At 27.4% G+C, this 21,794-nt stretch overlaps 1 protein-coding gene across 2 annotated transcripts in view; it reads right to left on the bottom strand.

The window, feature by feature from the left end:
• Window positions 1-21,794, bottom strand: part of LOC107448400 (Connector of kinase to AP-1) — a 40,894-nt gene that overhangs the window by 5,728 nt on the left and 13,372 nt on the right. The window contains exons 9-17 of one of the 2 annotated variants that reach the window (XM_016063572.4): window positions 20,550-20,732; window positions 16,327-16,481; window positions 14,489-14,547; window positions 12,843-12,959; window positions 12,703-12,750; window positions 12,128-12,249; window positions 8,513-8,680; window positions 6,017-6,157; window positions 5,132-5,242 (exon numbers count right to left, since the gene is read on the bottom strand). In XM_016063572.4, coding sequence (XP_015919058.1) covers window positions 5,132-5,242; window positions 6,017-6,157; window positions 8,513-8,680; window positions 12,128-12,249; window positions 12,703-12,750; window positions 12,843-12,959; window positions 14,489-14,547; window positions 16,327-16,481; window positions 20,550-20,732 — 1,104 coding nt within the window. The remainder of the gene's footprint in view (window positions 1-5,131; window positions 5,243-6,016; window positions 6,158-8,512; window positions 8,681-12,127; window positions 12,250-12,702; window positions 12,751-12,842; window positions 12,960-14,488; window positions 14,548-16,326; window positions 16,482-20,549; window positions 20,733-21,794) is intronic. The other variant, XM_016063573.4, reaches the window with a different exon arrangement.

Below are 21,794 nucleotides of genomic sequence, written 5' to 3'. Positions count from 1 at the left end.
GGATACTTAGTTACTCTAAGCGTATTTTATAAATTCATATTATTATTGAATAAAATAGAAAATCTGCTCACATGCCAACGATCATCCTATCTACCGCAGTCTAAATTTTGAATGTAAGTATAATTTTTTTATGAATACATATTTATTATTTGCAGTCTTATTGTTTAAATATTAAGTTTAATTAAATTGCATTAAATGTGTTATTACTTTCCAATTAAATTATTTCGGGTAAAAATTGATTTTTATGAAGCAGATAAAATTATTTTTTTAATCTTTTTTGTGCAGTAAAATAATTAAAAGAAAGAAAAAAGAGCAATTAAAAATGCTATGTTATTTATATTCATTAGTAGGAGCTAGGGATAGAAAAAGATAAATCACATTTGAATTCTGAAAATTGGATTCTTTTTCCGTTTTTTACTTTTTACTAAGCTTTTATTTTGTGCTTGAAATAGTATTTTTTTTTTCTTTTTTAGATTTTTTCAGCTGAAATTATTTTTCATAGATCTTATTTAATTCAAATTTAAAATTCTATATTTCTTCGTAGGCTTTGTTTTTATAAGACCAAACTGCAATTCTTTATGAAGAAAAATGCACTAATGCTAATTTTATTGAAAATGTAACGTGTTTAAAAATAGAAAATTCAAATTTTTTTTTGATAAATAATTCTTTTTAGTTATTTTGTACTGTCGTCACTTAATCGCAGAATCGAATTACCCGCTTATACAAATAAAATTTGATGGAACCAAATCATTTTGGAAGAAACTAATGTTAAACTTGTTTTAACCCCGTTTAAACGGTTATTTGTTGTTTTTTGCCCCCGCCTAATTGCATAAAGAAGTGGTACTGAAATGAAAAAAATATTGTTTATTTTTGAAAAATGTTTCCCCAGCTAAAATGGAATTTCCCTTTTTCAGTTAAGATAAAGATACAATATGTGGTCACTTCAATAGGAATTTCTTATTCATCAGTAGGTGTTTGGGGGTAAAGTTGAAAAATTAATCAAATCTTGCAGCCAGTTTTATACATTTAAGTAAACGAAGGGGTTTTTACCCCTCTTTGACTTACCTCACACACACATCATTTAGAATGTAAAAAAGGGATAGAGTGATTTGTCTTGTGATCCCCTGTTGATGCACTATTAACTTTGATAAGAAAAAGTTTCAAAAACCTAACACACTAGTGTACAGAGAGTCTTTCTCTTAAATAGAATAATTGCTTAACCCAGTTAATGACTTTGAGTTGGGTGCAAGTTGAGAGCGAAAAGGAATGATTTAAATTAATCGGAAAAAAGCAAAACAATGAATCTTAGAAGTAATAAATTTCAGAAAACCCTTAACTAAAATAGCGCATTAATTTAAATAGAGCATTAATTAAAATTACTCAAGTTTCGAAGATTAAAAAAAAAAAAAAAATAAGTAAAAAAAATTCTGAATGCGTTTGAAAGGAATACACGCAAGTCATGAAATTTTTAGTAGAAACTAAAAGGGAATATCTAATTTTGATGAATTCAACGGGTATAAAAAATAGTCTTCAATTATAGATTTATTTGGAAGGGATCAATTAATATTTTAGTACCTACATTATAGTTTTTACTAATATTGATTTATTTTTATGTAATTTTAAATGACATTTTTATTTTATGATACTAATGCATACAGTTTTAATTATAATTGTTTATTGATCATAAAACTGAGCTTATTTAATCAAAATGCTATACTATGCATTAAATACCATTAAAAAGTAAAATTTCGTAAAAATTCAGAATTTTGGATTGAATATTGCACTCCCCTTTTGATCGAATAACCCGCTTAATTGATAGATTCGGCTGGAACCGATGGTATTCCTTTGAGCGGGGTTGACATATTTCTTATGTATTTAATTATTTAATGTTTCTATATTATCTTTTTGACTAAAGTTAACAGTTTTTCATTTAAGTTAATTATTAGTAAAAAAAACTTAATAATTTTGTAATTATTAAGTTTTTATTGTTAAATCTATTAGCGTTAACTGCACCAATGACAGTTTCGACAAATGAAAGAATTTTCAGCAAGATGAATTAAAAACTATCTTCGAACAACAATGACCACTGAACGCCTAAATTCACTGCTTTTACTCAAAGCAGAAAAAGATATTGACAATATTAAGCTTGATAAGTTGGCAGAATATTTTTTGCTTTTAAAACAACATCAAAGTAAATTTATGTAGCTAATATATTACAACATAATTTTACTAATATCTTAAATTTTTATCATTTTTACATGAATTTCTTCATTTATAATTTAAATGGCAATTATTTTCAATGTTTTTCTACATTTTTTTTCTTATTTTTTAAAAATGAAAGGTCAATTTACTTTTGAATAAATTTTGTTTTGCATCAATATCTTATAGAAGTCTGTATTTGCTGATTATGACTTACTTTCTCATCTTCAAACAGTTGCTGTAATTAGCTTACGGTAACAACGTTTAAATGAAACGAAAGATATATTTTAACTACCAAGTGATTTTTCAAAAAATATTTAAATATAAAGTAAAAAATATTTCAAAGTTGCATTGAAAAACATTTAAATTTACAACTTTATTTTTTAAAATTATTTCCACAAATAATTATTGCTTAATATTACTGAAAACTTATTTTAATTGAATAAGTTTCAGTTTATTCAAAAATAGTTTTTTTTCTTTAATATTTTGTTACCATTTTAATAATTAAAATTGATAGATATGTAAAAAGCATATTTTTCTTTGCATTATTTTGAATAATTGCAAGTACTATTTAGTTATCAATAATACCACATTTTTCACCCATGGCGAATGCATTTTTAAGTGCTGTAAAAAATTATTTCGATGAATAGCATTATGTTTATAACTAGTCGAAATGATTTCAAAATAAACTTTGGAAGCTCAAGTTTTGTGGCGCATTTGAACTCTTTTATTTGATTTGNTCTCTCTATATATATATATATTTATATATATATACACGTATATGTACATGACAGTCGGCAAAATAAACTTCAACACCCCCTCTCAAATCGGTTAGGGACGGGCCTGCCAGTGAGCATGCTCTGAATAGCTTCTACTTCCAAATTCACTCAATTGCAAACTTTCCAAATACTAAATTCATGGGAAATTTAGAAATACTAAAATTTCATTGAAAAAGTAGCAGACATTTCAACTTTGTATGAGAATTCAGGAAAATTATGCATGCAATTTACACATAATATAGTCAAGGCTATACTTAAGTCAAGAGAGGGACAATTGTCCGGGGGCCTGGATTGCTCAGGGCTTGGCCGAAATTCTTAACAAAAATATAGTGTTAATTAATTAGTTGAAAATTGCAAAGAATTTTTTGACAACTATATAAAAACTACAATTTTGCAAAAAGGGTCTTCAAAATGAAAATGAGGGTTTTTTTTTTTGGACAATAAATTTTTCTTTGGAGTCCATAAAAACCATTGCTCAGCCTTGGATGTAGTTATCTGCTTCCTCCTCTGCACTGCAGTTTTTGTGGGCTTAGCATAGACATACACCAAAGGGGGACAAGGCCGAGTTGTTATCGAAATCAAACAGAACAGGGCTGCTATAGGACTAAATTCGTATTGATTCTAAGCTAAACTAAAAACTATTTTGATAACAGTACTGACCAATAAACAAGGCTAAATTAGAGTTAAGATAGTAAAACAAATTTAGAGTAATAGACGCCGTGAACTAATCAACAACACGTCCTTCTTCTTGACTAATAAAATACAATTCAGAGTTCATCCACACAAAAAAAACTAATTTCTACATTGTCGAAGTACCTGGTCTCACTCCACTTTTCTTACTTCTTAACTTTCTTTTCGACATTATCTAATGATCCAAATGTGACACGCTTGTTTACCTTTTAACAAAAACTAATAACAGAATCACTTCACCTCAAGATGTTCATGAATGATCGATAAGTGTACCCTCTTTTTAGAATAATTATCAGAGAAGAGTGACACAGTTGAGAGTAATTCTTACAGATGAGAGGGATTATTCTTAATGCATACTTACCCCCACTCCTAAAAATTAATAAGTTTTAAATGTTTTATCACGTGGTTCGAGATTTTGAGGAATTTGCAGATGATGCAAATGTGGGGCAAAATTACTCAAATTGCCTTTTATGCAAAAATAAATATTTTTAAAAAAAACCTGGAGATTTTTGATAAAACACTGAAGACCAAAATAAAAAGCCTGGATACTCAAGGCAAAATCGGGATGTCGGCACATCTGGGAACAACAACATCTAAGGTGAAATAACTTTTAAGAAAATTATAATAACGTTTCTAAGTCTCTGCAACATTATGCTCATCGTGAATAAAAGGTAAAATACAGGGAATCCAGAAAAATCGCTTATAAACTTTAAATGTGTGTCAGTGTGACTATGTAAGAAGTTTTACAAAAGTTGTGCCTGAAGACTGAGACCTGCTGCAGCTCATCCATGATGCTCAGGGACATATTGAAGATCTGGGTGTACAAGGGACAAAGGTGCTAAAAAGTCAAAACTCTAAATGGACATATACAATCTTAATTGCTGGTTTGATGAACAAGTTTTACACAGGAAGTTGTGCCTGAAAATCAAATCCAATGATGCTATAAAACCAACACTTAATAATAATAAGTTGAGAGTAGAGTTAACAAGACTTAGACAAAACTAAAGATAGAGATGTCTATTGAGGAATTTTGGAAAGTGATGCAAAATTGTTCTTCTTTGTTACTGAATGAATTCATCCTTTTCAAGCAACGTTCTTACTTGAAATTATCCCGCTCTTTAATATGTCTTCAAACATCATGTTCTAGTGGTAGCAAGTTTCATTTTTCAATATACCTTCATCCGTAAAATTTATCTTACATAGTCTCAGAGACCAGCACATTAAGTTTGTAAATAACCTTAAAGGAACACTCACAATAAAGAACAAAAAGTTTAAAAAAATTTTTTTTAACAGGAATCAAGTAAGTAAAAAGGACCTTGTCTTGATGACTTTCCATTTTAAAAGTAATACCAACAATTGTTATCCTCGTGAAATGCAAGACAACATAAAATAATATTTAAAATTAAGTTACTCTTTGATATGGTAAAAAAATTTATAAACAAAAATATAAATATATTAATTACCTGTATTATTATCAAAAAATCTAATATGCCTATCTTCATGAGCAGTAACAGTTAGGGGTAGAGTAGGATGACATACTATACAATTAATTTGTTTTCCTAAAGGACTGGAATCTAAAAAATAAAAATAGTTTAATAATAAAAATGTACAAAAATATATCAATTTAAATTAGCACAATTGTCAGCATTTCTATTACAGTGCCTGCCATTTAATGTGCTCAAATTGTTACTTGAAGATTTCAATCCCAATAAATTGTAAAATTTATTCAACAAAATATCTACTTTGCTTAAGAAGAGATAGCCTTTTCTGAGGCTTTACGAATATAAATACACAATAACATGCAAATTTAAATTTTAAAAAAATAAGAAATTAATTAAGAAAAAATTAAAAATTGAACTAAAAATCTTCATAGAGCAGGGCTGAAGAAATCTCAAAATTTGTGTGCCCTGCTAAGAGTCTTAGTCTACAAAATACAAACTTGGAGGAAATTTTTACATGCCCAAATATCTTTTTCAAAATGTATATTTATGAAATTATATTTATCTATTTTTTATAATTTAACCTTAACAATTAATCAACTTAAAACAAATAAGATTAACAATATTATATTTTATAAATATCTTCTAGTTACGAAATAAAAAAGTATTTTTATCTTTGCTCCTCTATCATAATCTTCAGTTTGATCATTTGTTGGTCTCTTTCATAACTAAATATTAAATAATATTTTTTTTAAAAAATATATTAAATAATATTTAAAATATTTGAGGAAAAAAAAACAATGTAGCAATCACACAGGAAATATTAATGCATAGAATTATAAACAAATTTATACTGATATGGAGTAAAAAAATATTTTATTTAATCAATCCAAAAAATATATAGCATACCTGGTGTTTGATTGCTGTCTAAACGAATTATTGATTTACCAGTTTCCAAATCAAATATAACTGAGTTTGAAGAAGTATAAGCTGCAACCATTTGTGTCAAATCACAACGTAGAAAATCAATTGATGTAGGACTTCCATCAGCTATGAAAGAAAACCATTTACATTTATTACTCAGCATTTATGGTTTGGATAAGTTTGTACATTTGATGCAAAAATGTTGGAAATATGTTCAGTTCACATGCAGGGCAATTTACCTGAACAACTCTGAACCTGTAATTTAGCTTCTGAAATAATTAGTGTCCATTAAGACTAGTTAGGCAGAAATGCACGCTAAGTTCTCTTTTGCATAGGATTGTTTGATTCACTTTCTTTAAACATTTCTTTTTTCCAATATTCATTTTTGATAAATTTAAAGTTAAATAGAATATAACAAAACAAAAATAAAATTGAATTAGCTTCTTGTTGATTTTTAAGGTCATACTGCCTAACATCCCATTATGCCTCTCTGGAGCATGAGGGCACAAGTTTCTTGTGCAGACCTCTCTGTCAAAAGTATTTAAAAAACGTTATTTTTGTTCATCCTCTATATTTGGGTCTAGTACCCAAGGTAGTGCTATTTGTGTGGGTTCAGAAATTTTAATCAGACATAAAAATTAAAATTTCAGCATCAACTTTAATAGACATATTTTTGTAGATAAAAAATGAATGGTTCCTAAATATAATTTAAAAATTTTTCCATTTTCGAGATATTAAAGTTTTATTATTAATAATTTAAACAAATAAACAGTAGACCCTCATAAACAGTCATTGAAAGAAAAAGATTAATGGATAAACCCTAAGTTGAATGAGTACTTTTAATTCTAAATATTTGATTTTTAAACATACCTTAAAAATGACACAATGCAACCTGAAAATAGAATTTGGATGTCAATCTTAATTTTCTAGTTTTTTTTTTTGTTGTTTTTTTTTTTAATAAAGACTTATAGCAAAAACTAGATAGTTTTATAAAACCCTATTAATCCTTACAGGACATATATGCTCCATCAGACATTCCAAGTATACTAGCACTTGTAAAACTGTCATGGCAAAATAGTTTTGAAGAAATCACATGTTTGTGAAGATTTACGCATCATTTTGTAAGGAAAAAAAAAGCAGGAATAGAACAAAGAAAAGAGGCATAATATAAGTATTATTCATATCTTTATACATTGTTTGGGATTGTAATTTGCATAATTCTAAAAATTTATCCAATGCAAACAATAAAAACCTTATCCTTACGACTTGGGATGCGTAAGTACAACAGTTTTTTTCATGGGTCTTTAGTCACTCAAAATGACAAATGGGACATCAATGTTCAATGGCCTGACTGCCAGCAGGGAGTCCAGATTTTAAATAAGACTACTTTGTAATAATATCAATGGTAAAAAAATTTGCTGCCAAAAAAAAAACAGTCACTTTAAAAATATTAGTCTTTAAAGGATTAAACGACAATTGCTTTACATATTTAAACATATTCCAAAAAGAAAAAACAATTCTGTGACAGAAATCTGTCTCACAGAAGGAAAAGTGATACCCATGAAGTATTTTTCTCCATAAATTTGAAATAAGTCAACTGTGCTCAAGAAATGTATTTGAAATTATTTATTGGAAAAATGTATATTGGTTTATGTCAACAAATTTCAATAGTTTTCAACACTAGTTATTCTGCATAAAAAATAAACAAATAAAAATAATAATCTGCAGAACTAGCAAGGCAATTTCCCACTACTGCATAGCTGCCAACCTTAGGAATCAAAAATTAGGAACACTATGCGACAAAATTACGCACCAATTGCGAGAGTAAGACAAAAATTTAACTATTAAATTTTAACATTAATTGACAAATATTAAAATATCTTAAGTAAATTAGTAAAACGAAACTATAAACACTATCCTTTGAGGGAAATTTATAATATTAATATCTTAAAATTAGGAATACCGGTATAATAGTTTAAAAACAGTCATTACTTTTTAATACATAATTATTATTCTCCAAATTATAAAAGACAGGTAAATAATAATCTACATCATAAGCAAATATTTCTGATGCATGTGTTTAAATACTGCAATACAATTTTTAAAAAATAATAATAGTTGTTTAAGATTCAATTTAGTGAAATGATCAGCAACAGCTATTGGAATAGTATTTTCCAATAAAATGCTACTAAAAATTACTACTGCACAATAATCACAGGAAGCTTGTGGCGATCAGAACTAGGGTTTGATTTCAAAGCAAAAGTACTGCAATTTTAGGAAAATTCGGATTTTTTATAAAAATATCAGATTTTTAGATTTGATTTAAAAATTAGGAACAAATCCGAAAACTTCTGAACAGTTGGCAGCTATGCTACTGACACATTAAGCAGCTCAACCTATCTTATAACATTCAATTTAACAGGCAGAAAGTTTATGATACTTTAGTTGACCACAAAATATAATTAAAAGAACTGATTTTACCAATATCTGATCCATATGTGTGCAGCAATGGGACCTTCGACTGAGGAGACCATAAACGCACTGTACCATCAGCTGAGCAAGATAATAGTTGCATTTTTGAGCTATGTATAGAGAGACCCCAAACTGCATCTGTATGACCTTTTAAGGTAGCAGTCAGAACACTTGAATCTATATTATTAGATAGAAAAAAAAACTCTTAATGATGTATTAGATATAAAATAACGCAGTTCAGAGGAAAAAAAACTTTATATTTCATAATTGTTAAATTGCGAATAAATTAAAATAAAGAAAAATTTAATACTGCTAAAGCTCACAAGAGTATTTAAACCAATAAAAGGAGCTGAAAAAACATTTTCAAAACATAAATTTACTATAAATGAAATTTATTTCTAGTAAAAAAGTGCTTCATACTTTCTTACTTTTTTGGATCTGTTATATTTAATCAAACTAAAGACATAGAAGAAGGATTCTATTGTATAACGCAAAAAATGAAACACAGAACCCCAGAATAACTTTTAGTGTATACAGTAGATGATCTACATATAATGAAATTCCTAAACTACATTAACTTTGCAACCTCTAAAACAAACAAAAATTAATAAATTTGTTAGTTTTTAATTCTAGTGCTCTAGATAATTTAAATTTTTTTAAATAAATTTATGTGTTTTTATCTTGTGAGCATATTTTAATATTTCAAATTATTCATATTTAAAAACTATTTTAAAGCACTAACATTGCAAAACAGTAAACTACACATAAGTTCCAAACATGCAAGGTGTGGGAAAAAAAACCAGGAAAAACAATTTTTAACATAACTTTATTAAAAAATAAATTAATTAACAAAATACAACAAATTATTATAACATAAGACTTTTACTAATAAATAAATTTAATTTGTTTCAAACTGACCGCTTTTTACAGTGATGCAAACATTTATTGAAATTTTCAGCAATGGGCCACAAGTTAGTCCTGAAAGATTTCTTTTCACTGATAAGCTTTTTATGATCATACAAGCTTATAACTCCCAGAACGATAGGATATAGTCTGCAGATGCTCCTAGCACCTCAGAAATTTTTGGAACATTGACAAAGAATAGGTCATGGTCAGGCCTGGAATTTGTGCAAGCAGCAAAATATCTCTGGTTTATGTAGATGAGGGTGTTAAAATGAAACAAAAAGTATACCAGTGGGACACTGTAGAAACTGTTGTACTTCTGTGAGCACTATGCCATGGATTACAGCGATTGAGCGTTTTGGGGTCTAGGGTCTGTGCTAAACTACACAAAAGTTAGGCAGGGGCAGATTCAGAAATTTTTCCTGGGGGGGGGGCATAGACTCAGATCCCCCCACACAATAAATTTTTCTTACAAAAAAAAATTTTTTTTTAAATATTTTTTGTGGAAAAAAAGTGGGGTTTTTAATGCTAGCCTTCTCATTTATTTTTTTCATAATGAACAATAGAACAATACGTAAATAATTCAAGCATTCAACATCTTTAAATAATAAATGTAATGCATTTTTTAGAAACTTTGGCAAATCTCTCAATGATTTTTTCAGCATCCAAATCAATTTCTCGATTAATGTTTAATAATGCGAGTTCATTTAATCGTTTAGAATTTCGTTTTAATTTTTTGGATTATGATTCTTGAAACAGTGAAGAACATAATTAGATGGGGGAAAAATCGCTTTTTCCGACCTACCTAGGTGTATATGCCTCCTTAAATAGTTTCTAAAATATTTTATTTCTTTTGTAAACTATTAAAAAAGTACTATTTTTATTTCTCAATTTGGGGGGGGGGGGNGGGTCAAGACCCCCCGCTGAATCCGCCACTGAAGTTAGGACTCTCTAAAACAACTGCTTTGGTGAGAATGGGATAGATTAATGGTAGAAGATTTGTAACCCATCGCTGAACGTTTCAATAAGCATTTGCGTAATATTTTACACAATTTTAATTCAAAATTTTAGAATTAATGTTACAAAGTTGAATTAGAATTATGCATGATATTTAAAATTAAATTATATCCCACATAAATATAAGCCGTACTAATATCCAAGCATAATTCATTGTTTTTTTCTCCTGTTAGGCTTAGTTAACTATTAAAATTTGTTGTGATGAATATTTTTATTAAAAAAATTTGAGGATGCTAAATAGAGTTACGCTTGAGAAAATTTATAATTTTTGAACCAAGATGTTACATGTACTGGCAATTTATAGGTGCAAAAAATATTCATGTTTTGTCTCTCATAATGTTTTGTTTCTCAATGTAACATTTAAATAAAATGGCTTGAAAAGATTTTTCTATGGTGTCAACATATTTTCACTAGCTAGAAACTTAATATATCTCATTAAGAATACCTATATTTTTTTTATTTATTCATTATTAAAAGGTATTTACATATAATATTTTTTATCCTTTTTTCTATTACTTTCTACTAGTATTATGATTTTTGTTCCAAATTAAAGGCTAAAAACTAAAAGTGATATTCTTCTATTATAAAGTAATCCTGAAGCCTTTATCTTATTATGCAAGACTTTTATATATTTTTTTATATGATAAGCATTTCATATAACTGTTTCCATAAAAACATGCAGTTAAAAAATAAATACAAAACTAATATTAGGAATTAAATTCACACAATATTTTTAAACAATCTGTCGAAAAACATTTAACTAATTTTATAGTAACCAAAAGTTAAATAGAAATTTAAAAAACAAAATTGAATAGTAAGTTGCAATGGTAATCAAACAAAATGATTAAGTTTAAATTTTATTCCAATATAGTCTGGAACTAAATCTGAGTAAATACAATAAAAAATTTATGGATCTTTTAATTGAGAAAATTTAATCTTTTTATGTAATATTCAGTTTGTTAAGAAATAAAAAATAAGAATAGCAATCAAAAACCTCCCAAAAAATGGTTATATATCGACAAAACAAGCCATAGATACCAAATATTTAACTTTCATGTTAATTCCTGCACTTTCATTAAGGACTCAGGAATAAAAATTTAAAATATTTTTGAAAAAACACTGATAAAGCCTACATTTTTCATCAAAACCTAATAAAATCTGGGTTTTGATGAAAAACCCAAGTAATCTGAATTTATACAAAAGAAAATGTGATTTTTTCAAATCCAAATATACTACTGAATGGGACTATGTGTAATACTTTTGAGAAATTACATTGATATTTGTATAAGAGGAAATTTTAATTTTGGAAATTTTTATGTTAACTGAGATACAAAAAAAAAATTCAAAAAATAAAATAAAATAAATAAAAAAGAAAACTGCCGAAGAATCCTGTTGAATTCAAGGATAGGGATATGAAAATAAGCATTGTAGGGAATAAGATTGTAGCAGATATTTGTCAGAAATAAATTATACAAATTAATACAACCACATTTACTAAGTTATCAAGAAGAAATTTTTTTTTTAATCAAAAGCTCTGAAATTTTGATTTAATAGGTAATATTGCAATGGGTATATAATGATATCCAGTTTTGAATATCATATTTGACATCAATTTAAAAAGCAAAAAAAAAATGACAGAGGCCATTTTTAAATTTGCCTTAATAATAAAAGAACTATTATGTACACAATGAATTACCAACTCACCGAAGGAATCATAAGGGTCACTAAGTGAACTAGGAACATTCCAACATCTTATAGTGCCATCCATACCACCACTAAAACATTGGTCACCAGACGTACTTAAGGCCAAACATAAAACAGGTCCCCTGAAATATATAAATTACTATTTTTTAGGAAAACTGTATTCACCAAAATGCTGATAGAGAAACTTGGGAGTGAGTGAAAGTCTGAACAAAACATTTTACATAAAGCAATGTTTATTGAATAGCGTTCAGAAAACTGGTTCACTAGAAAGCAAATTTAGACAGCAAAGTGTTAAGAGAAAATGTTTGAAAAATTTTGAAGAAAAAAAAACTCATTTATAAATAAATTTAATTTAGGCATTAAATATTTATTTATAAAAAAAGAAAATATTATAAAATTAATTATACTAAATCATTTTATAATATACAAAGCTTCAACATATAAAATAAAACAATAGACAGAATCTTTTGCTTTCATTTATTGTTACAGGTGAATAAAATAATAAGTGTTAATATGCTAAGTGCCATGCCATAACCAAAGGGTTAAATGTAGTGTTAATGAGGAAAAATGCTTACATATGAGCCCTAAAAGTATAAACTGGCTCCACATCTAAAGAAGCAGTTCTGAAAAAGAAATAATAATAAGCACACAAGCATAAAACATAAAAATAAGTACACAAATACGAAATGATAATATTTGTAAAAGAAAATATTACTTTTTAGCAGGTACTGTTTTTTGTAAGTTCCAAAGTTTTAAAGTATGATCTTCAGAGGCAGTAATTAGAACAGGTTCTAGAGGATGAAAAGCTAATGCTCTAACTCCATCAAAATGACTAAAAAGCAGAAAAACAAGACATCTTTTATAAAAAAAACAATATTTAATAAAACTGTTGTGACAGACAAAAACAAGTCTACATAATACTTTTTTTTATTTCCTGAAGAAATAAAATGAAAATTTAATATTATAATGGAAGTAAAGAAGCTTCATTTAATGTAATTAATAAACAAAATTTCCAAGATAGTAACAAAAATAAGCACATAGTACTTTTTTTCTATTAGCTCATAGCAGCAATTTTAAAATAGCAATAGAATTACTTGGAAAATATTTTTAGTTTCTTGGGTTTTTAGATGTATTTGAACTGCTATTGCTAAAGTTACAGTTATTTCTAGACCATTTAATCACCTACAACCGTTATTTGATTGAACCTTTACATCAGTTTTCAAAAACATTTTCTCAAGTGCTAGATACATTAACAGAAATTAGCAAATCTTATAAAAAACTGATTTAACACACTTTTCCTTAATTATTTAAATGCTAAGCATAATCACTACAGCGCAAAGTTTCAGACTTTAGGGTTAGGGTGGCTAGGTATATTACAGATGTAATTTTGCAGGAGATGTCTTCGTAAGCAAAACTCCAAACGACAATGTGAGTTTGAAAACTCTAAATTCTTACAATGTCAATGCACTACCACTATTATAAATTTATAGCATCCATGGCAACACTGTAAAAATAATTATTGACAGTTAAAGTCTTTTAAAATAAGACTAATTTTATAAATGTACAAAGTGATTCATGCAAATGGATGATATCCTATTATGAATTTATTTGAATTCATTAGCTTATTTTTTAAACAAAAGATACTCATAATAAACTAAAAAGAAAATGGATTTAAATGCTATGCCTATTTCCTTTAAAAGCAATGTCCATTTTTGTAAAAACACAGTCTGATCTGTACATTTTCGTAAACACGCGTTTGGAGTTATGTCCGTTTTTGAGCTGTCCAGATTTAAATACTCACTGATGATTTGTTTCATTCAATCAATTAATGATAAATTTAAATAATTAATGAAACAAAATAACATTGTAGAATGAACATCATTTTTGCAGTTACAAAAGAATTCCAGAAAAAGTTTCAAAAATAATGGTGAATTAATCAGCAGAAGAATTTTCCTGACTTAAACTCGATTTAATTAACTTCTAAAAAAAAAATATCTAATCAATCGTAAGACATATGTCATCGCATTTTTCCTTAACTGGAATAGATAAAGTTGAGCATTAATAGGTTTAAGTTTGACAGTATCAGTGGAAGAGTGATTACGGTCTAACAATTATGTAGCTTATAGTATAACATAGTATTCACTTGTTATCACATTGTTTTAATATATTTGTAAGATTTGCATTAATTTTATTTTTAAAGAAGCTTAGGATAATGCATAAGTAACAAACTAATCATTGATTGATGAACACTTTAGACTAATCAGTTTAATCCTTAAACTTTTATTACAATATTTAAAAATTATCTTCAGGATTTCAAATTTGAAACAGAAATTTAGCTAGATTGTAAAATAACATTCATACCTTCGTAAAGTATACTTTGCATTCCAAGTCTTCCTAAAGGCTTCTTTAGCAGATGATATCTATATTTGGATATAAAAGAATATTACATATCTAAAATAGCCTAATTAGAATATACAAAAAAAAGTTTTATCAAAATTAATTATTGTATGTTCAGAAACATATATTGTATAGCAATACATTGCAACTACTTGATTAATTGTAGGAAGCCCAGTGATTTGAATCGTGGGGTTTCTATAAACTGTCACTGAAGGTATAAGAGTGGTCAGAAAGCAAAAAAGAAAATACCTAAAAATATGCACACAAAAAATAAATAAAAACCGTGTGGGAGGTACGATAACCAGATATTCAACAAAACAGGGAATAGATTCTAAAGATAATGAAACTTTCCTCACCGCAGATAACTTAACTTCAATTATTTAGAAATTTTATTACTAAATTATATTGTTCTTAAATGTTACTCATATATTGTTGTCCTCGTTGAAAAAGTCAACTATCGTTTTCTTCGTAGCTGTAAATGCATACTGACTGGTTTAATAATGTCAAATGTGTCTACATTTAGTCTATTCAACCCTGATGTTATACAATGGAGTATATAATACCAGGAATAGGAAGTGGGACACTTCAATTTGGAGCAAATTTTTCAAGCATCAAATTCAGAGATTCCTAGCAGAATCACAACAAATTACAGCAGCAAAATTTAAAATTTGCTTTTTAAAAAACACCATATTATAGCAACATATATTTTTAACTTTAGAAGTTGAGTTGTAAATTTAAGCAAACTTATTTGAACTAGGTGAAAGTTTAATGCAGTTTTTTCACAAATAAATATTTATATATTTGTAAAAAGTAGTAATTAAAAAGAGATTTTTTCCATAAAAACATGATATAAATGGAATTTATTCCTTCAGAACCATATTTTATTTTAATATTGTATATATATATATATATATATATATAAATCTGAAAGTAGATACAGTATTAAAAGAAAATTACATTAATATAGCATAAAAAGGCTGTTTAAAAATAAATTCAGATTGCCAATTAAAGTAAAAGTTTTCTTCATAAAAAGAGAAAAAAAATATATTATTGTTATGATTTTCGCCAGTTTTTCATTAGTTAGTTAATGATACATTTCTTTTCCAGTTACATAAAATTTGAAAGGTGCATTTTCAAGTATTATGTAGAATACTATGTTAAAAGCAGTAATATAGTTTAAAATGTATGATGATTTATTTTCACGACTATTTCAATAATATTTATAAAATCGAACTAACTAAATTTCTTTTAGTACATTTTTTTTTAAAAAATCTGTTTTGAATAAGAAATAAATTAATCAGATTTTTTTTCTCCTTTTTTTGAAAAAAAATCTAAAAAATCAAGTACCTGATTAAATTTTTGCTCCTCTAACATTAAACTCTATATACAATCTATAGCAACCAACTCTCTTGGCTAGCCAGACAGAATATATTTTTATGTTTAAAATGACAACTTTGTGCTTTTATATTTCATTATATATTTAATAAATTTGTTTTATAATAATTTTGACTTCCATTATATATAAGTTATTAGAACATATATTAAAGCCTTGATGTGGTTTTCGCTGCTGATAAAATTTAAAAAACAATCTTCTCCAATTATCAATGTAATTGTAATGATGTGCAATAGCCGTGATTTTCTTTTTAAAAAGAAGCTTTAAATACCAACTTAAAAACACTGTAAAAAGCAATTCTAAAAATTTCTCGTTTTTTTTTATTCCATTGAAAATAATTTGGTAATGAGTACCTTAGCAAAAACATTGTTCGTCATTGATTTTTAACTAAATTAGAAAAACTATTTACATCATAACTGGTATCAGCTTCATTGTTCACTGTGAGACTAGCAAGTTCTCCTAGTCCTAAGCAGGCTTCTAAAGAATCATCTTCATTTCCTGGAGCACCAAGCAATGACCTGCGTGATCCTTGAGGAAATGACAAAGGAGTACCACCTTGAACACCTAAATTAGCCAAAAAAAGGGTACTGTTTATAAAGGACCTAAGGTTGAAATGTACAATAGAATTTCAAAAAGATTAATAGGAAGATTTATTCCTCTATAAAAGTATTGCGATTTTCATCAAAATTTAATTGAGAACTAAATCAGTATGTTGTAGTTTTGATGCAAAGTGCTGTCCATATATCTGGTTTAGAAGGCATCCGCTTTAGGAAGAATTCTAATAAGGGTTTATCAATACAGGATTCTGAAAAGGGATTTTAAACCATGCCTGTAATGTGAGGTGTCTCCTGTGGAGGACACTTTCTAGGATAAAAGTTGAAGAAATTACTCACGGATGAGCAATTTTATCATATTTTAAAAACTTCAACAAATGACATGAAAGTGAAACATAAGAAGCTTACTTCCTAACGACTAGCACAGAGTCATCACATTAAATCTTGTTGCAAAAATAAGACTCTTGGTTGAAATAAATGAAATAGACCAATACTTAAATGTCAAAAGCATGAAAATAAACATTTCTTCACTCAATCTGTTTCAGAAAAGTTTTTGACCATAGCTGCGCCTTATTTACATGATATAAATAAAATTTTATATTCAAGCAAAAATATACTTTTTATCTTTTGTACCTAAACTAGTTCGTATGGAACGACTGCTACCCACAGCCCATGCTCCATCTGATAAAATAACCACCTACAGGGATGAGAGTAGTCAGAAAGTAAAAAAGAGGAAATCCAAGAATGAATATACACACACACACAAAAATTTGCCGAGAAAAGTGAGATTTTTAAACTTGTAAACCATGTGATTATAAATCGCGATTATTAATTATAAAATTGTATGAATATATGAATATGAATCACATGCATGATTTTAAATTGAGAGAATATGAATCCCGATATGAGGCTTTTAATTTATGAGAATCTGAAACTCTATATCGAATTTTAAAAAATGCGAAAATACAAATCATGATGCGTATTTTTTAGATCACGTAAATACGAATCACGATGCATAATTTTTAAATCATGCAAGTACAAATCACAACGTCTAATTTTTAAAGCACGTATAAATACTAAAACAGATGTTTATCATAGATAGAAACCGCAAAAACGAATCACGACATAGCATCTTAAGCTCTCGTGAATACGAATTGCAACATAGGGTTTTATAAGCATGTAAATACAAATCGCGATATTGGATTTTTGAATCTCGTAAACAAGAATCATAATGCACCATATTTAAATAGAGTAAATAAGAATCACAATGCGCAACTTTTAAATGTGGTAAATACAAAAATCAAAGATTGATATTAAAATCACGTGAATAAGAATCGAGATATTTGCCGAGTCTGGACTTCTAAAAGGTCTAAAAGGATTGCTTGTATTGTTTTTGCTTAGACATAATAAATAAAAATTTACAAGAGTAATTGAATGAGCAAATAAATATTTTCACCGCAAATCTACAGTTTTTTTTTTCCTTTTATCATTTGCTTTCACGCCAGAAAACAGGATGCAGCGACGTCTGAATTACGAAAATACGAGCTATCCGGCGGACAGATAAAAATATGGAAAATCTTGCTTTCTGTGCGTAAAAGCAGAGAAAATAGCTCAAATAAGTAGAAATGCGGAAAGGTTAGCAGCTAGGACGTAGTTTGAATTTTCTGTTTATCGTTGAAAAACGTAAATAAATATAAGTATTTTATTTCAACAACTGAATTTTCAACAACAAAAATAGCGGGATATTTATGAAGAAAAAAAAAAACGAAACTTTTAGAGAATCTGAGTTTTTGATAATAAGGCTGAAAATTGGAGAGACAAAAGCGAAAAATCTCATCCCTGTATATAGGTCAACCAGTTTTATCCCAAGGAACTGATTTTCAGAGAAACTTCAAAAGGAAGGAATGAGGAGAATTAAATTCTTCCGCGGAAAATTAAATTCCTCATAAAATAATTCAACTTGTACAATTCCGCGGAAATTAGCAGAGAAAATGAAAAAATCTTTAAAAAAAAAAGCGGAAATTCGCGAATCTGCGGAAGAATCACATCCCTGCACCTGTCAATGTAAAGTTGCCAATCCCTGATTTTGAACACAATAATTTATTCCAATGCAATTATTTTTGATAATATTTATTTTGCTTTTCTTTAAATTAATTATTAATTTGATTTTCCATACTAATAGAGTCGAGCAACCGAATAATCTAGGATTATACTTATGTAATTATTTCAGAAATAATTTTTATTTAATTTCTTTTGAAAATAATTCTTATGCAATTAGAATTAGAAATTATATTTATTTTATTTGTTTTGGTAATAATTCATTTCACACTACATTTAATTTTTCGATTTATTATTTATAAAAGACTTTATTTTTTTTTAATTAAAAAAAGTAATACTCACATTGCAGAATATAGTTTTTTCCTTCTTTAAAAAGAATGCTGAAATTATCAGCGTGATTTGTATACCACAGCAAGTAATTTGCTGGGAATTAAAGGACTAATTTGAAACATTTAATTCCTATTAACTAGCTTTCATTTTAAAAAACATTGAGATCAAAGCTTACATCAAATTGCTAGAGAATGAGAGAGAGTGTGTGAGAGAGAGATTATTTAGATTTTTATAAGTTAATTACTCCACTTTTTTTTCATTTCGGCTGAGTTCTATTAATAATTAATAGAACTTTAAGATTTTTGAATAACAGCAAGATTAAATTTTAAAAGCAACAATAATGTCTTAACTTAAAGTGTTTTATAAAAAAGTTGAACTTCAAAAGCTACAGTTGTGTGCAATAAAGCAATCTTTGAAAAAAAAAAAGTCAAATAATAATGGTGAATAAAAATAAAAATTTACAAATTAGTTAAAATTATAACACAATAAAAAAAAAGTTATTAAGATTGCTTTTTCAATCACTAAGAGTTTCCAGAAAATTTTAAACAAATTCCTGAATATAAAAAAGTGGAAAAAATTATAGAGGTTTGTAGGCATAAAAAAATTGGAGATAACCTAACCAAAATAAAACAAACTTTTCACTGAAATGCTGTAAACTTCTCGAAAAACCATGAGTAACTTGTCTTTTCTTTTACCTTGCTTTGTTCTTTGTTGTGTGCATTCTTTTACCTTGTTTTGTGCGTGTTAGGAGAAAACAATTGAAACTTTAATCATTTATCTATGTTACAAATGAAATTGTAATCATTTTCAGAATGAATGGAAAGTTAAATTTCAACTGGAAATCAGTGCTGTATAAAAATATCATTTTTAATTCTTTTGCAACTGCTACCATCAGAATTTATCGCTAGTCAAAATTTCTTCCACTTTTTTACAACCTAGTGAGCTTAAATTTTAAATGAAGCTCTTTGATGAATAGCTAAACAAATTTCAATAGCTTCCAACTTATCGCCAATCGTAAGTTAGACTACTTTTTTACATGATAAAACACTACCGGACTCAAAACTAAAATGAAGAATTTTTTTTTTCAAAAACCATGTTTTTCAAATGAATTAAGAAAAATATTGCCATACCTGAAACAGAAAATGTGAAGAGCATCACTTTTGCAATAAGCTTTTATCACCACCGATAAATTCACCCTGTTTTAGTTTTAGGCATGACAAAAAAAAATTATTTTCTTCTTTTAAATCTGCTAGAAATGTGATTTTCTAAAACCTTTACAATATTTTCAGAAAATTTCTCCTTTCCATGACTTTTTTCTTCCCCTCTCATTAAAATTTAAAAACTTTTTTCATCAAAGACCTGCAGTATTGCTACCTTTACGACTTTCTTATCATAACTTTTTAATAATGGGCATGAGACATTTAAATGTTTACTTAAGAAATCTTTTGCTAAAATAGAAGAAATTTTTTTTAAAAAAAGAGAGATTAGTCAAATTTTACCAGCATTTCACTTAAAACATTTTTTTGAGAGGACACCAATAATGGCCACTGGTTTTATGTTAAATTTTATTGATGTCACCTCAATGATCCCTGTCATTTAGGGTGACAAAATTACTTTGTTTCCTTAAATATTAAATAAATAAAACAAAACATTTAGATGCATAGCATAGTACCGCCACCTTAGAACATACCATTTTCATCAGAATCAACTTGGGGGATGTTCAAAAATCCTAAACCAGATATCAGAGCTTTAGTGCTGCTAACATTTGGATCACCCTCTGTCTTTATTCCTAACATATCATCTGGGATCATATGATCTCCCTCTCCATTGGATAAGCGAACAAGCATTGTCTGCAAAGTTGACCGTTTCGGTCCTGATAATGCATGCAAGGAGGAGACAAAATTATAAATGGAAGCAGACACACTTAATGCAATATAGCATGCAAAAAATTAAAATAATCAGAGAAAAATAAACAAAACAAAAAATTATAATTAACAAAAAAAAGCACAGCTATATTGAGGGGGCAATATGAGGTACAAACTATTTAGCTTTGCCTCTAGTTCATACCTCAATAAAAAAATAATAAATAAATAAATAAATAAATAAAACACTCCAAAATCAAGCCTGCTATTTTTTCAGCTTAATTGTTTTCTCTCCATTCAATATTACCATATTTTTCAATATACCACACCAAAATAAAAAAAATGAAACCTTAATGAAACTGCTTTACTACCTTAAAAACTGATACAGTAAAAATCTGATTATCTAGAATTCAACAATCACAAAGGCAAAAATAGTGAGTAAGTTTTTTGTTTTTAAATCAATTGAAACACTTACTATAGCTCTTTCTTTTTTTAAATTTATAATGAATTTAACTGTTCATAATTCACCGAATCGGAATCATAAATAAATCTCATTAAAAAAAATATCTAAATTAAATTTTTGAAAATCAAACTTTATTTAGTTCTATATGGTGTAAATTCGCTTAATATAAAACTTTGTTTACTTGTATTCAATATACACACTTTTTACATTACCTTAGTTGACTACCAGTAAATCATTTATGTATTAGTTTATGATTTTAAAACTTTTTAAGTTCAGGAAATCGTAGTATATAAGAAAGAAGACATTTATTTTCCTCAACAAAAAAAAAAAATATTTACTATTTTTTTAATAAATAAAAATGAAACTCACAAAAAATTGTCAGAAATTAAAAGCGAAAGGATTTATTAAGTTTTTATTTTATTTTATGTACTTCTAAACTCCTTTTATACACATATATATACATACTTGGGAGTTTCTTTATTTCAGCTAAATGAAATCTGCCTAAATGTCACAAGAAGCATGATAGCGTTTAATATGAAGTGGAAGAAACAGAAGTTTTCACCAAGTATTGTTGCCAATGCATTACCATGTGCACACGAATGAGTATCAC

This window comes from Parasteatoda tepidariorum, chromosome X1, assembly GCF_043381705.1.
Source record: "Parasteatoda tepidariorum isolate YZ-2023 chromosome X1, CAS_Ptep_4.0, whole genome shotgun sequence".
NCBI lineage: Eukaryota > Metazoa > Arthropoda > Arachnida > Araneae > Theridiidae > Parasteatoda > Parasteatoda tepidariorum.
This window is presented reverse-complemented; position numbering and strand designations above follow the sequence as displayed.